At 35.5% G+C, this 17,223-nt stretch overlaps 1 protein-coding gene, 1 long non-coding RNA gene and 1 pseudogene across 4 annotated transcripts; 2 read left to right on the top strand and 1 right to left on the bottom strand.

Moving 5' to 3' along the window:
* The first annotated feature begins 459 nt into the window (after positions 1-459).
* On the top strand, positions 460-1,941 carry LOC125215701 (zinc finger CCCH domain-containing protein 20 pseudogene; annotated as a pseudogene).
* Positions 1,942-8,557: 6,616 nt separating this feature from the next.
* On the top strand, positions 8,558-9,919 carry LOC148930952 (uncharacterized). Its single transcript, XR_016136346.1, has 3 exons — positions 8,558-8,721; positions 9,099-9,163; positions 9,683-9,919. It is a non-coding gene; the product is annotated as an uncharacterized LOC148930952 (long non-coding RNA).
* A 1,930-nt stretch (positions 9,920-11,849) lies between these two features.
* On the bottom strand, positions 11,850-15,882 carry LOC125210888 (vacuolar protein sorting-associated protein 32 homolog 1-like). 3 transcript variants are annotated; one of them, XM_048110510.1, is made up of 8 exons: positions 15,751-15,882; positions 15,509-15,636; positions 14,084-14,183; positions 13,535-13,620; positions 13,354-13,445; positions 12,627-12,741; positions 12,360-12,543; positions 11,850-12,126 (listed from the first exon to the last, which is right to left on the bottom strand). In XM_048110510.1, the coding sequence occupies exons 2-7, from the start codon at positions 15,578-15,580 to the stop codon at positions 12,364-12,366; spliced, it is 645 nt and encodes a 214-aa protein (XP_047966467.1). In that variant the 5' UTR covers positions 15,581-15,636; positions 15,751-15,882; the 3' UTR covers positions 11,850-12,126; positions 12,360-12,363. The 3 variants fall into 3 exon arrangements, with proteins under 3 accessions (XP_047966467.1, XP_047966466.1, XP_047966468.1); XM_048110509.2 differs by having other exon boundaries at positions 15,718-15,847; XM_048110511.2 differs by having other exon boundaries at positions 15,742-15,765.
* Between the last annotated feature and the right edge of the window lie 1,341 nt (positions 15,883-17,223).

The raw sequence follows: 17,223 nt of genomic DNA, 5'->3' as shown, positions 1-17,223 counted from the left end.
AGTCTAGTCTAGCCCGACTTATGCATTTAGGTAAAGATTGACATTAACAATGAAATAGAATAAAAATAAAATAAAATCATAGTAGGAGTAATTATTATTATCTAATCTATTTACATTAACAAAATCTCAAATATAAAAAGTTAGCAAAGCCATATTACTGTATTCATACGTATTGAAGTGAATAGATCAACAATTAATTTCACATGAACAAAAAAAATATTATTATTTGACACTAGTAATTAAATTATGAATAGCGCCGGTCCTACTAAAAATAAACGGACCCATAGATATCCAAAACCCCCCAGTGAAAAACAAGCATCCGATATTCGTCGGATTTTAAGTAATTTACAAGCTTACGTTATTTCCAAATTTATTTTTCCTCTTTTTCTCCTCATTAAAAGAGATCCACTTGTTAGTCTAATGTGGAACAGGACGCCACCAAACTACCCAATTTACAATAATAACCCTAACCTAACCACCGTTAACCCTGACCCAACTACGGTTCACAAGCAGTATATATTAACCTTGGCATGCATATCCATGGCGATCATGACAGCGCCACTTCACAGACTGAGCTACACTCTTCCTCAAAACTCAACGAAATGATGATGATGATGATCCCTCGCTCAAATCCGACCGTTCAGATCCCTAATTGGGATCCCTATCTCGACGATTCCAATCCGACGCCTCACATTCACGGCGATGTTACTCAATACGACGTCGCCCTAGCCGCGCTGCAGCGCTACCTGCCTTCGAATAAGGAGGATCGCTCCGCCGCGGCGGAGGACGACGAGGATTTCGATTTTCCGGTGGACGCCTACTCGTGCGACGAGTTCCGGATGTTCGATTTCAAGGTGAAGCGGTGCGCGCGCGCGCGGTCGCACGACTGGACGGAGTGCCCGTTCGCTCACCCCGGGGAGAAGGCGCGGCGGCGGGATCCGCGGCGGCACCACTACTCCGGCACCGCGTGCCCTGACTTCCGCCGGGGCGCGTGCCGGAAGGGGGACGCGTGCGAGCACGCGCACGGCGTGTTCGAGTGCTGGCTCCACCCCGCGCGCTACCGGACGCAGCCGTGCAAGGACGGCACGCACTGCCGCCGCCGCGTCTGCTTCTTCGCCCACACGCCGGAGCAGCTCCGGATCCTTCCGTACAGCGAGGAATCGGCGCCGAACGGAGCTTCTCCTAGGTCGCCGTCGCAGTACTCTCCGCCGTCGTCTCCGATTGCGGCATCGCCGCCGGCTTCTCCGATGAGTCAACTCGCGGAATCGATGCGGGGTATGCAGATCAATAAGATGAAATTAGGGCTTGGAATGGGAATGGGGGTGAATTTGGGGATGGGATTGAGCATGAGCCCGCCGTCTTGGGGGGGCGGGTACGGGTCTCCGTGCAGCCCGGCGAAGATCCGACCCGGATTCAGGAGCCTTCCCGCGACTCCGGCCCGAGCCATGGCCCGCAACGCGTTTGATCTGTGGGAGAGTTCGTGTGAGGAGGAGCCGGCGATGGAGCGGGTCGAGTCGGGTCGGGCGCTCCGTGAGAGGATCTACTCGAAGCTCGGGAAAGAGAACTCGTTGGATCGGGTCGGGCAGGGCGAGTCCACGGGTTCTGCACCAGATCTCGGGTGGGTTTCGGAGCTTGTTAAGTGAACATCATCGGGTCGGGTGGTTATTTGGATCGGGCAGCCTTTATCGTTTGATTCAGTTTTCTGACTGTAAATATTCTTCATTTTCTGACTCATTGAATATGGTCCGCTTTGTAGATATGGGTTTTAGGCCGGGTCGGGTAATTAGGTTACGGGTTGATTATGATGTTTATTTTGTGGTTAATTTGGATTGATTTGGGTTTTTATGGGGCCGAAAAGATATTATATGGGGAAAATGCATTTGCAAATTTTGTAATTCTGTGTATTCAAATTTGAGGCTAAATCTTCTTTACCTTTGTTTATTTAGTTTTATTTTTTCTTTCTTGTTATAGTTATTCTCTAATCATATCTCACTACAGAGTTTAAATTTTCTCAGTTAAATAAGTATAGTATTGATGTTTTAGATTGCTTCTTAATACAACTAGTAGTCAACCTGATTTAATTTATTGCTTAAAAAAATATGAAGTCTTAGATAAAATATCGTGTACCTTTTTGTCTATATAAATGAGGCAACGTTTTAGAGAATATAGAACTAAAAACAAGTGAACCGCAAAACAACAAAAGGGTTCTCTTATATTATTAGTCATTAAAAAGAATGATTATATCAAATCAGGGTAAACAACTTTGAACATCGTTGGAACTTGCAATGCAAATCTAAGATGAATAAATTAATTGGCTATTTGGATAGGAAACCAAGCGGCCCACATATAAAACAATAGTGGTTACTTATGTTGCTACTTGGTAGTAGTAGACTAGTAGTAATAGGAGTAATTGTTATATATGAAGAACTTATGTAAGTTGGACTAAGTAAGATATTTTATTTAGTCTTATCTTTAGTCTAATTGAAGGTTAAACAACGACGTCGACTTGAACTAATAAAATTTTGGAAACGTGAATCTTGATTTATCCTTTGACTATGTATGCGTCCCAACAAAATATAAAAAGTACTCGTACTCAGTCATTAATGTAGTACTCCACTTCATAGGTACGTTAAATATTAGTAAAACTCCCTCCATCTCCAAAGAATATATGCATTCTGGATTTAGACGGACTTGAATGCAAAATTAATAAAGTAAAAAAGAGGTATAGAAAAAAAGTAAATAAAGTATTGTCAGTGGAGAATAAGTTCCACCTCATTAAAGAGAAAGAGTTCCAAAATTAGAAAGTACATATTCTTATGGGACGGACTAAAAAGAAAAGAATGTACTATTCTTGTGGCACAGAAGGAGTAGTGATGTGAATCCGGGTATTCACAATCATAGGATGCAACGACATCGAGGGCCATGGGTTGATTGGGGTCCGAAAAGAAGGTGGAGATATGGCAAGGAGCTAACCCGGATTCGAAGGTCTGACTCAAACTAGAATTTTCCTATCAAGATGGTATCCAAATTCTCTTCTAAGACCACCGTTGTCTTCATCGTCAAAAGAGCTTCGCGTGAGTACCTTACACGCCTCAATCGGAGCCCGAATGAGGAAGTTATGGTCGTTTTACGAAAGCCGCGTAGTCCAACAAGCAAAACGCCCGACCACAGAGAAAATGCCCGGGCAAGGCCCCAAAACGCCCGGCCGGGCGTCTTGTCCGAAAATGTCAATTTTCAAGATTTTAAAGACTATTTTTTCCTATTATTTTGTTTTAGTATAAATACTCTTTTGTAGGGTTTCGTTCTCAGCTTTTGAATATTTGTAAGAGACCATTTCTCCATATTTGAGAGCTCACCTTCTTCATCTTTTGAAAACTTATCAAATTCCTTCGGGTTGCATTCGATCTTTTGTCGGGCTAAGGTTGATTGTAAAGGTATGCTTTCTAGTTCTTGTGTTCCTACTTTGTGGAGCCATTAGGTGTTTGTATGTGAAAGTGCCTTTGGGATTTCTTTCTTGTTCTTCACCTAAATCATAACACTAATCCATCCTCTATCATTTTATCCATTTTTCTTGTTCCATTTCTTGATTTATCTTGTTTATTTGTTGGGTTTATTTACAAGAATAAGTTCGGGGCAAGTTCATGAGTCTCCAATCTATAATATTCACATTAAGTAGTGATTAAAAAAGTCACATTTTCACGCCTAGCATTAGAGATATCAATCTAGCCCGAAAACCACGGGTCGGCCCGAATTACCCAGTAAAATCATAGAGTTAGGGCCGGAAAATCGCAACCCATATTCAGAAGCGGGCAACACGGGCTAACCCATTCGGGTCGGCGGGTTATGCGGGCTGGCCTGGGTGGGTTGCGGGTTAGCCCACAGATTAAGCATTTAATATAAAAATATAATTATAAATTTGGATTATATACTTATTTGAAGTATATTTGGTAATATCAATATTAAATACAACATTGATATTAAGAATATATGGTAATTATGTCTTCTCTATCAAATTGAAAGTTAGGGTTATATGAAATGCATGATTTCCAGTTAATTGTAGTCAATTATATGTGTTATTAATTAAACAATATTTTTATCTATTTTGTTTCAATTTTCGATTGCTATTATTTTCTTTCTCTTGATCACTTTGATAATACTTTACTATTTGCGACAATATGTTTTTTAATAATTTAGAATATTGGATTCGATAGAATGTAACATATAAGATTACTATCGACCCGAATAGCCTGTGGATTAGCTCGAAACCCGAAGATTTAGGGTTAGGGCCAAAAATTTATAATCCGAAAAATTCACAGACCGAATAACCCGCACCAAATAGGCCGACAATCCGAATGGATTGGCCCGAACCCAAACAGGTTAAGCCAATTGACATCCCTACCTAGCATTATACCGATTCACTTATCTAAATGACATTTCCATGTCTAAGCATACGAGTTTATGGTATAACCGATTCACTTTATTTATTTAAAGAAATATATCAGTGAATATATTGACTATTTCTCATGTTAATTCATAGGTATCGGGATGATTGGCCCAGTCTAAAGTTGCTATATATCCAAAAATAGAAGTCCATTCCCAACCATTTAAATTAGGATGAACAAATCTTATACTCCTTCCGACCCGCTTAAGATGACACGTTTTCCTTTTTAGTTTGTCTCAATTAAGATGCACATTTCCTTTTTTGGTAACTTTCCCTCTCCAATTAATACACTCAACCACTTTTTCTCACTCCTATTAAAATATCTATCTTTCTTTATCTCTTTACTTTAATACTTACACTCACCTTTTCTCTCTCCAATTAAACACTTTAACTAATACTAGCAATGTGTCATCTTAGCCGGGACGGAGAGAGTACCACTCACCACATCTTTTCGATTTCACTTTTTTTTTTAATCTTTTTTCTCAGACATTAATTTTATCGTATGTGCGATGCAACTATATTTTGAAGTTCGAAAATATCAAGATTAAAAACCTTAACAAAAAATTATTGAATACTACTGACCTAGTTGTATTTAATTATACAAATTATTAATTTATTTATGTAACTTGCATGTTTTACAAATAAACATAAATTTACACATTAAATAAATATCAATGGCAGATTTTTGTATATTTAAAAAAATTTAGATGATTTTAATTTGAAGTACAAAGTATAGTAGACGTTATTTTTTAGTATATTAAGGAGATTTTCGGTTTGCAATACTAAATCTCCTATTAAATGGAGTGTGTATTATGTTTGTTCATTAGATTGAAATTTAAATCTCATAATATAATTTAGATGAATAATTATGTGATATTAGTCATATCTACCTTCTTCAATTAAATAATTTCACCTTAGTTCTAGATAGATTATCATATGATAATGAGTCATGACAATAGAATGGGGCCTAAGGCCAATCCATAATTCAGGATGTGGAGGAGGGGCCGAACTGCACTTGGGTCCGGCCTGAGGCTCGCGGTATTAGGTGGTGGTTGGGCCGCGATTGGGAACGGTGGAGGGGTCTGGAGACACGCCCGTTTGCGGCCCATCCCGACGTTGTGGGCGCACGGGTCGGACCCCAAGCCTCCTTTTATTAATATAAAATTTGAATTTTTTCTAATAAATATCAAATCATTCCACATCATTTTTATTTCTATTTTACATCATTCATATCCCTCTCAATTCCTCTAGTATGGAGTGGTTAAACTATGACCAAAGAGAGATGAGAGTGGGGCGCCGAAGATAAACAAAGTTTCCAACTCCGGGAACTACTCTATGAGCGATGGAGGTCCTACAATCGAGCTCAACATGCCCGACGAGAACCCGGACTTGTCATCTCCCAAAGAGGAAAGCGACGGGGAAGGCCGTTACGAGTCAGTGTAGGATGTCAGCGCTGCCACCCAACCCTTCGCTGCATGACATCAATGAGTATTTCATTGCAGTTATAGGCCATCTGAGGGACTTGGTGGAGAAGGATACGTTGTCACTGTCGGAGTTCGAACTTGAGTTGCACGATGAGATGATCGACTACATTCGCTCAAGTATGAGGAAGAACAGATAGTTTTTTTGTTTTTTTAATTTTTAGGAATTGTAATTTTTGAATTTTTAGGACTTGTATTTTTTAATTTCTAGTGTTTGTAATTTTTAGTTTCCGAATGAACAATGAATTTTCCGTGTTATAATTATTCAACATATATTAATTTTACGACTTAAATAGTTATTAGTTGTAAATGATGCAATTTAATATTTGTGGATGCCCATAGTTAAGAGCGAGGAAGAAATATACTCTTTCCGTCTCAACTAAGTTGAGTCGTATTCCTCTTTGGGATGTCTCAACTAAGTTGAGTCATTTTCCTTTTTAAAAAAAAACAAAACAACCGACAATTTTACTTTATTACACTATCTACTTTACACTCTCTACTTTATTTTTCCTACTTTATTCTTCTCTTTTATATTTTTTAACACAATTTCTTAATATCGATGCTTAAAAATTATGTCTTGGCTTAGTTGGGGATTTCAAAAACATCCTTAAAAGTCGCAACATTTTGAACCCATCTAGTGGACTCGTAAATGTGTGTCGAATTTCCTTATTTCTCCAAGTGCTATACAATAAGAAAAAGTTGTTTTCCAAAAAATAGGCAGCTATATGATGGGACATCTGTAGATATGTAAATAAATTCAATCACTGTAAAATAAATCTTGCTCACAAAATTCAAAGTAGATTGTATATACATATCCATTCAATATACTGAATTAGTCCGGTAAAATCGGGTACCCGCGGGTATTCGATCCTGAATTTCTAAAAAATTTAATATCCGATATCCGATCTGAAAATAATTTCTGGTACCCAAATACCTGATTCGGGTATCCAGTCCCGATTTTAGATTTTTTATTTTAATTTTGATTTTTTTTAACAAAATTAACTACAAACTTTTAGAAATACAAACTTGTAATAATTCGAATTTGATACAAACTTGAATTAGTTCGATTAAGAGAAAAAAACTACTACTACAAATTTTTAGAAATAAAAAATTTATAAGTTATAGCATCCATCATTCATCAATAGTAAAACATCACAATTCATATATTAACCATAAATGTGACTTAAGAGTGAAAGATTTTAGGACTAGATTTAATTATTTAATTTTTTAAATAATAGAATAAATATATAATTTATTAAATTTAAATTAAAAAAAATCGGGCAATTCAGATAATTTGTGTATACCCGATAATTCAAAAATCATATACTTGAACCTGATCCGAAAACCCGAAAAATTAGATATCGAATATCAAATTACTCTATATCCATTTTGACACCCCTAATGAAATCATTACCTATTACTACTTGGAAAGTAATGTTTTAATAACTAAGTTGCCCATAATTTAACTTTAATGTAGCATGCATTGTTGGGCAGTATCTATTTATTATCTAGGAGGCCTTGGGTTAGGCCCACTATCACTAGCATTGGGCCCACACCAGTCATCTCCACACTGGTCCTCCCTATCTTGGTTTTATCTCTCCAATATTGACATTTTTGATTGCTTCAATAACGACAAGAAAATGGTACACATAAACCTTCATACCAATAAGGCGAATAAACTGTTGAAATCGATATTAGATTTGATGTTATCATGTTACGAATATTGTCGACTTAAATAAAATGTGACTGAAATTGTAACATCTTAAATTTCCGAACACTAATTATAGAGCCCTAGAATTTATTATTTATAACGTGGGAGATGTGAATTATTTGATAAGTGAATTTATTGTATGAGTTTCTTTGACCGGAAAGTTTGAAAAGTCAAACTTGTTGACTATGTGATGTGGCATGTGATTTATTAAATTATGAGGTGAATTAATTTTTTAAAGGTGAGTGAGAATATTAGAGAAAATTTCCATAAATACTAGCCACCTAATTCTCATGATTTTCGAACCCCCTTGATTTTTGAAGGAGGAATTCTATTTTTGGGATTTAATTTAATTTTTGGGATATTTATCCAAATTTAATCCAAAATCCAATTATTCCTTATTTTAATGAGAAAATCGACACCCCCTTATTTAATAGTGATTTTCGAAAATCACTATGTTGGGAAGAAATAATATTTTGCTTATTTTATTGGTTCCTTATTTGATTTCCTTCCATACCTAGAATTTAAATATTCTACCAAATCTTTCCATACCTTAAGAGATCTTGCCATATCTTATTTTAGTGAATATCAAAAATTCATGCCTTATTTAAAAGGCATAGAAACGCCTATTTCCAATCCCTAATTGGCGAATTCTTAATTTTTATTTTGTTCCGTGATATTTTATTCTACTCCGTAAAATATACCAAAACAAAGTCTTGGCTATTTTAAAAGCCTAATTTTCGAAAATTAGGGGATTTTGCCCTAGAGTCTATTTTTGTTGATTCTTCTTCCCCACTCCACAATATTATTTTATTTAATTTTGGAGAATAAAATCTTACCAAATATTCTATCTTAATTACCTAAAGATCTTGTCGAGCACTATAAATAGGAGAACTCCTAAACCTAACCCTAGAATTTTCGCCCCCCACCCCTTCTACACGCCTCCATCTCCTTCTTCACTCTCTCCAATTTTTCTTCTCCTATTCTCCAATACTTTGTCATCTTTTGAAGAAGAATTGAAGTTCAACCCAAGAATCTTGAAGAACCAAGGCTAATACTTAATTTCTACCGTTCGTTTTTTTCTCAATAAGGTATTCTTATATTTAATCCCCTTCTTTCCACTCGATTCCTCTTCTTTCTAACCGATTAATCGGTCTTCTTGAACCCTCATGCATCTTGTTTGAGTGAAAGTGGGATAAAAGGGATATGTGAATAAATATGCATGTGGTGTGTGTGGGCGTGCGTGTGTGTGCGTGCGTATAGGCATGCGTGTGTGTGTGTGTGTGTGTCGTGTGTTGACAAAACGTTAGACCTAGAGTTGAGATGAGAATGGAACTTTTGTGATGAACATGGCTTTGATTAATGGTGTTAAGATAAATCGATGGGAAAAAGGGAAGGTGTTGAGACATGCATGAGTTAGGAGTTTGTGTTGAACCTGATTTGTGATATGTGCCTATGTGATTAAAAGGTGAAACCTCGGTTGCGAAGCCGGATAACGGAATAGCGAAACTACTTGAAATCTAAGCAGTCGAGGTGAGCTTTACTCTTAAAACTCTCTTTTATTTTGTCAAAAAATATTGATTGGTGTTATAAGGGTGGTTTAACTGTTATGTCATGCCTATGTTTGTTTTATTGTGATATTATGTGTCTGATGCCTAGTTTGTGAGTTCGCTCCATTGGGCCATAGGGCTATGGATATGATTATACGAATTCGGGTCTGAGTATGGGCCGCAAACCCTACCAGGCTATGTACACGAGGGGATCGGGAGCCGTCCTTGCTAGTCTGCCGGTCTCGTAGGCGAAAAGTGTGGCCACACTTTCGTCGCACCATGGAATGATTGTGATTATTGAATTGTTGAGGAAAAATGGGGAGTTACTTTGACTGGCCAGTCTATTGGAAAATATATTTTGTGATACTCGTGATATTCTCTTATAACTGCTTAAAACTCGAGTTCACTTGGTAAGGGTGGCATAACTTGTAAAATGTTTTAGCAACGAGCTCACTGAGTATTTCAAAATACCCAGCCCTGCATGTGTTTTCCTTATGTGCAGGTTGAACGGTGACGAGCGGTGGCGGGTGCTGAGCATGATAATTAATTAAGATGGTTGTTTTGAACTTCAAGCGTAGTTGTGTCTTCATACATAGCTACTCTTTCTCTTGGTCGCTTTCCGCTGAGTTTTTGATACACTTATGATTACTTTGAATATTTTGCACTCTCCTTTCGGTTTAGAGGCCTTAGACTATCTTGTGGTTTTTATCTTGGAAACTATGTCTTTCTCTTGAGATTCTTGATCGTAATTTATGATATCTTCCTTTTTCTTATTCAAGCTTCTAGGTTAAGTTGTTGTTTTAAATGCTCTGATAGTTCCATTAAATTTTTGGTCAAAACTCTTTAAATGAAAACCCTAACCTTTGTTCATTTCTTCGAGTCCGTTTGATAGCAGTTGCCGCATTTATTGTACCCTAGGAGGGCGGGCTGTTACAGAAATACAATATGAATCATGAATATATGATAGTATCTACCTATCAACTTCGTTAGTTTATGTGCTATTTAATACACTTTCGTCAGTAGCATCATAATATAAACCAAAGGATATTAAATAATGAAGTAAATTAAATAAATAAATAAAAGAAGAAGAGATTTGCAGGGGATTATGTTAATGTGACAACACTTCTTAAAGTAACAACGTACCATCAATCTTGTGCTGCCATATGGCACGTTATCCAGCAATATTCATTTACTACTCCCTCCGTCCCACAAAAGATGTCACACTTGTGGGACGGCACGAGATTTTAGGAGGTTTGGTTTTGGGTGTTAAATGGAGAGAGAAAATATAATTTTTATATTCATGTGAGAGAGAATTTTTTCCAAAAAGGGAAATGTGACATCTTTTGTGGGACAAACTAAAAAGGAAAGTGTGACATCTTTTGTGGGACGAAGGGAGTATGTGTTTACAAATTGTTGATAGTAATAGGTGGATTGCAGTGTAGATTGTTGAGTATTGCTATATAGGCATAGACAAATTGCTTTTTTATAAAGCCTATACATCAATACTCAACACTCTACACTGCAATCCACATAGTACTATCATGCAATCTGTAGAAATCCATCTAAAATGTTTACTATAATATTGCTGGATACGCCTCTAATATTGTTGGATAGCGTGTCACGTGGCAACACGAGGTTAGTGGTACGTTGTCACTCTAACTATGATGACACTCTAATGCTCCCCGATTAGCATGAGTATATAGATTCAAATATGTAGACACGTAATAAACACATACGTGCATGCATACAGGAGAAAAATTCAGTGAAAATGACGGTGATGAACATAATGCATGTATTCGAATACCATTATGAAAAAATTATACTTATGTGCTTCTGTCAATTGTGTATACACGTGAATTCATAACCAAAATTTGATTGATAATTGTGTTAAATTTGTGCATACGTGAATTCATATGTAAGTTTTTGATCGAATATGAGCGTTTCGCTCAGTTTTGAATAAAATGAGGATGAAATATTCTTTTAAAAATTTGTATTTAATCCTGCATAATAATGTACCCATCTAGCTATTCAGTTTTCATAGACTAAAACTTAAGTTTGGTCTCCATATTATATTTAATCCTAGAGAGTTGTATATCTTTGTAGTCAAGTCGTATTCCTTTTTTAGTTGTCTCATTGTAACTGAATCATTTGATTTTTGGAAAAAAAATATATATTTTTCATCTCTTACATTACTCACTTTTAATTTATTTTCTCTTCATCTACCATTTTCTTTTCCTACTTTATTCATCATTCCTCATTCACTTAACTTACTTTAACACAATTTCTTAAATCACGTGCCAAAAAACGCATCTACCACGGAGGGACCAAAGGAATATTAATTTTCAAAATTCTAATTACTTTCTCAGTTTTATTAAAAATCAAAGCAAACACAGGAATTTAAAAATTAAGGAACTTGATTATTATACTTATAGCATTGTTAAAATTATTCTATTCTAGCAACTCTACTCCTTCAGAATCAACTTCACTGCTACTGCGGACTAAAATTATTCTATTTCATACACGTAAATCAAATGCAATATAATCAAGCTAAAGCATTTGTTTTTTTTTCAATCTTAGTCTATGCAACTACAATATTGAAAATGATTCATATTCGATCCCCGTAAAAATAAAATAAAACTATACATGTGATAGAAAATGACAATTCAATGTGAATGCAAATGATCAAGAGATTATGTAGAAAATAGGGCATTCCAATACAGAAGCCAATGCCATAAGTTTAGTACAATAAAAGCTTGCAGCAGCACACTTCCTCCCTCCCAAATTGAAGAATAGTTTTTCTTGATATAATCTATACAGGTTTCTTTCTTTCCAAACAAAGAAACGCACATCGAAATTTGATCTGAAATATGGACACAGCAGCTCAAGCTACGGCTCTCCATTATACAGAAAGAATTTTACAGTTCCACTGGACTTTGGAGTTTAAATCTGCAAACCACAGCCATTATAAAAAACAGTGGTCAACAGTATTTAGCAAAAGTCAAGCAGAAAAATGAAATTTTACGAAACGATATTGTCAATAGGATCGACAGGCAGCAGCAATCGTGGAAGGAGCTTAGCAGATTGTTACTTACCAAAGTTGTATTGAGATTGATTGATAAGAAATATATTTATTCTCAGTTGATAGAATTGACCGTGTTAAGCATAGGTAAGAAAATGACCTCCTTAAAGGGCCATCTCTCTCTGCAATTCAGCCAACTCATCATCATCGTCTTCAACCTTCTTCGCTGGTTGCCTTCCTGCAGGCACTCGAACAGGAGCTGCAGGAGCTGTTGTTGCAGGTTGCAAGAGCTGTTCCTCCAGCTCAGTTCCTTCGAGTTCTTCGAGCTCTGCCTCCAATTCATCCTAGAAGAAGGAAATGGTTAAGTAATGCTAACATGGAAGGGGGAAACAACAAGACAAACAAGTTGTCAGAAACTGCAGCATACTTCATCAAAATCAGCTGCTGCACCAATAGGCGTGGATAAAGCTTCTTGAATTTGTTTCATGTTTTCTGTCTGCTCGTTGATTTCATCCATTGTCTTGTCCACGTCATCGATATTGCTACACCAGCAAATTCAGTAGAAAATATGATGAAACATAATACAGTTCTCACCAGATCGAGGGAGTTGTATTTTGATAGTATAACATTGGTATCAAGGTGAAATGATATAGTAGGAATGTTTTCCCCTGGCATGCATGACAAACCACTTTTCTCCTCATCCAAACATGAATGTACACAGAAATATAATGCGTTTACAGGATGATACGAACCCCACATCGATTCCACATGAAAGTGTGGAATGACATATTAGAGGAGTTAACTAACCCCTTCTTACCAGGTTTCGGGTTAAGTTAGGGCTCCCAAACTTATATTGGATTTTTATCACATGTCAATTAAAAAGTTTAGGTCATCCTATAAAAGACGATGCTAAATCATTATTGAGAAGGATGACATACATGGATGATGTGAAGCATCTCTAGTCAAAAACTATAATATCTTTTGTTTCTTCTTGGTGATTCTCTCTTATAGTTCAATGTTTGTAAAGGCTTTAATTTGAGTTGAATGAGGTAATCGAATCTGTTAAGAGCTAAAACTATACAGTTTCCACTCCATAACTAGTTAACATATAGTACTAATTAGCAATCGAAATATGTGATATGCATCACACTTACGTTGCCTTCTGCATAGCCTTCATTGCAGCTGCTCCTGTTCTCAAAGCATCTACAGTTTCTGTGGTAGCTTTTGCTCCTTCTAGCATTATCATCTGGAAATAAAAACAGGCACGGTTTAAAATAGGCCGCATCAGATAGAATCATTGACAGGTGAACAGCATATTTGAAACATGATGATCACCTGATCATGAATTCGCAACTGGAAATTTCCAAGCTGTTCAATTTGTTGTTCATAAAGCCTTTTTCTCTTCAAACATTGTATTGCAGCTATGGACATGTTTGAGGAGCTTTATTAATAAGGTATCACTTCAGTTTGATGAATTTAGTTAACAAGGTTACAAGCTGATCCCAGCAAATCACACCATGTTGTTGGACAATAAATATCTGAAGGGAACTTGCTTTTTTAAAGGAAAAGAAAACAAATCATACGGATTATCTCTCTATGAGACCATAACCTAAATATATGTTTCAATATTTTTGCTCAGAGATTTATGATGAGCAAGAAAGATAAAATAAAAGGTACTCCAAATTTTCTACTGAAGCTCCAAGCTACAATTAAAAACTTAAGCTCAAAAAGTTAGGTCAAAAGATGCATTTCTGCGTTATGTTAGGATGCAATCATGCAAATTGAATCACATGCAGTTAAAATAAAAGGACAAAATCTTAACTCCAACACGCTAAAGTGTGACAATGCAAATCCTTCCCATAAGTTACCATCACTAAACCATACCCCTTTTATTTTTAGCTCGGGTGAACTCTTTGGCCCTTTCAACTTCAGTCGCAGCCTTCTTCAAGAGAACTTTCTCTTTTTTCTCAAGCATTTCAAGAGTCTGCACATAATACAGCATTCAACATAATATACAGAATTGAATGCACATATATACCAGTCTTGGAAAAATACTTACTTGAATATATACTGATAAATACACAGAAAAATAAAAATACAAAATACGAAACATAAGCATTAGCTAGGTCTACTAATTAGTCATCACTTATCAACATCATCTAAACCACAAGTTGTGACTAAAAAATCAGCTCCCGAGCTTCTTAAGTAAGATTTATGAAACATAAGCAATAAGCATTAGATGGGTCTCCTAATTAGACATCACTTATCAACATCATCTAAGCCACAGCGAATGAACCAGGAAATGAGTCGTGAAATAAAAATCAGCTCCAACAGCTTCATAATTAAGATTTGTGAAACACGCAGTAATGCAATCTTGATCACCAAAAGACAAAAGAAAATTAATAAGAATACATACTAAGAAACATAAGCATTATTCCTAATAAGTCATCACATATCAACATCATCTAAACCAAAGCAAATGAACCAAGAAATGAGTTGAAACAAAAAAACAGCTCCAAGAGCTTCATAATTAAGATTTTCGAAAACGCAATAATTCTTGATCACCAAAAGACACAACAAAATAATGAGAATACAAAATAAGAAACATTAACATTAGACATGTCTCCTAATTAGTTATTACTTGTCAACATCAACTAAACCACAGTAAAGGGACCAATAAATGAGTCGTAAACCAAAAAATAGCTCCAAGAGCTTCATAATTAAGATTTGAGAAACACGCAATAATGCAGTCTTGATCACCAAATGACACAACAAATGAACAAGAATACAAAATAAGAAACATAAACATTAGACATGTCTCCTAATTAGTCATCACTTATCAACATCAACTAAACCACAGCAAAGGAACCAAGAAATGAGTCGTAAACCACAAAATAGCTCCAACAGCTTCATAATTAAGATTTGTGAATACACACAATAGATAATACAATCTTGATCACCAGAAGATACACATACCGATGCATGAAAATTGAAATATAGCATATTGTGATATTCTGTTTACATGTCAGTCTAAAATAAACCAGGCTTCTACAAGAATCGATATTCGAATTAAGTTTACTGATCGCTAAATATCATCAAAACTGAAAATGAACGAAATAAGCACTTAAATATAATCACACTCATAGTCTCATACAAATGCCAAAGCAGTAACAATCAAATTTTTGCTGACACCATAAAATTAGGGGAGAAAGGAAAGAAGAAACTCAAATACAACCGATACATATCAGATCATAGTTTCTACAATAACTTTAAATTGAGAAATACTCCAAATCAAATCGCGAACCGTACCTCGTTTAACTTATCTAACGTTGCCAGAGCATTCGTCTCTTGCTTAGGCTTTCCAAAAATTCTTGTAAACATCGTGGATGATTTCTTACCAGCTGGAGAAATATGAATCAGGATTGAATCTTTCTATCCTGCAACAAAATCAAATACTCCATCAATTTGATCAACGATTGGCGATCACCTGGATTGCTTTCAAAATACAACAAATTAACCTGTAAAATATCTTCAATTACAACCTCACTGACCTGCAAATTCAGCCGATGGAGAAATCAACCAGGTTTGCTTATTGAATAATTAAATGATTAAACTCTTATAAAAATTAAAATAAATAAATACAAAAAGAAATGGATGGCAATGGAATGGAACCTTTTCGTATTTTACAATTTGATAGAGGCCGAGACTAATGTGAATGGCTGTGATTTAACGGTGTGACAGACCAGTTGAATACTCGTGTAAAAATATGGACATTTTTCAGAAATGTCCATAAAAATATTTTTTCATATTTTTTATAACTTCATTCTTTTTAATAAGGTGGATTTAATTCTCTACTAATAATATCATAATTACTTTTTATTTCTCTTATTTTATCAATTTTGCATTAAAATATTCATATTTTTATGGGACTAGAGTATTAGCAAGTGTTATGCAAATTTTATTTTATTTATATTTCATCATTTTTAGATATTGGGAATTTTGAATATGCCTATTTTGCTATATATTTAAATGTAAATATAATTAATATTATGACTACATTATAACACTCCCTTTGTCCACAATCATTTCTTTTTTTCACTGATTTTGCAAAAAATAAAACCCCCCTCCGTTCCATACTAGTGAAAACATTTCTTTCCAACACAGAGATTAAGAAAAAAATATGTGTAATGGAGTACAATTAAATAAAAAGATAGTACTAATAAAATAGAAGACCAGAAAAAATAGAGAGAATAAAGTAAGAGAAAGTGAAAAGTAAGAGTGAGAAAATAACTCTACTAAGTACTATGGAACGGAGGTAATAATAATAAATAGTTAAAGTGAAAGAGAATGTAAATATAGAGAATATTGTAGAGAAAATTCTTTTTGTATATTATTCTCCCTCTTGTTGAATAGTTAAAGGATTAAACTCTTATAAAAATTAAAATTAAAAAAATACAAAAAGAAATGGATGACCTTTTCGTTGTGAATGGCTGTGATTTAACGGTGTGACAGACCAATTGAATATGAAGCAAGGAAATTTTATTTAAATGTAAATATAATTAATATAATGACTAGTATTAGAACACCGCAATTCTTAGCCAATAGACTAACATTTTAGGATAGCCAAAAACACCTCCTGCCACACCATTAGGACTTCTTACAGTCTGCCACATCATCAGGACTTTCCACAACTCAATAATAGGCTAGCACTAGAATTAACCGACGCCCTAGCCTAATAAACAAATTCACAAATACATAATTAAAAATTCGACACGAATATAGAGAAAGTGCAATCATTTTATTTTGTAAAACAAACATACATAGTTCAAAAACACTCATACCCATGCCCATATCGGGCATCATCCCACCCATCCTGGGCATTCCGCCCATGTCACCAACCCATTCCACCGGCGTTTCCCCAGAGAGTAACATATTTCTATATTACAAAATAAGTACTAGTAGTACAATTTAGCAAACACTTGTTACGACCACATCTTACTAAGGATAGTGAGTGTGGCTATATC

Source organism: Salvia hispanica, chromosome 3 (genome assembly GCF_029641045.1).
Source record: "Salvia hispanica isolate PSC_SH4W2 chromosome 3, Shi_PSC_v1, whole genome shotgun sequence".
In the NCBI taxonomy this organism is placed as follows: domain Eukaryota; kingdom Viridiplantae; phylum Streptophyta; class Magnoliopsida; order Lamiales; family Lamiaceae; genus Salvia; species Salvia hispanica.
The sequence above is the reverse complement of the archived record's forward strand: the minus strand, read 5'-3'. Positions and strand labels throughout refer to the sequence as shown.

Excerpts from the sequence above, each read along its gene's own strand:
- LOC125210888 (XM_048110510.1), bottom strand. The coding sequence starts at position 15,580 with ATGTTTACAAGAATTTTTGGAAAGCCTAAGCAAGAGACGAATGCTCTG. Across the intron at positions 13,621-14,083 it reads CCGAGCTAAAAATAAAAGGG|CTGCAATACAATGTTTGAAG; the intron begins GTATGGTTTAGT and ends ACATGTCCATAG. Across the intron at positions 12,742-13,353 it reads AAGGCTATGCAGAAGGCAAC|CAATATCGATGACGTGGACA; the intron begins GTAAGTGTGATG and ends TTGCTGGTGTAG.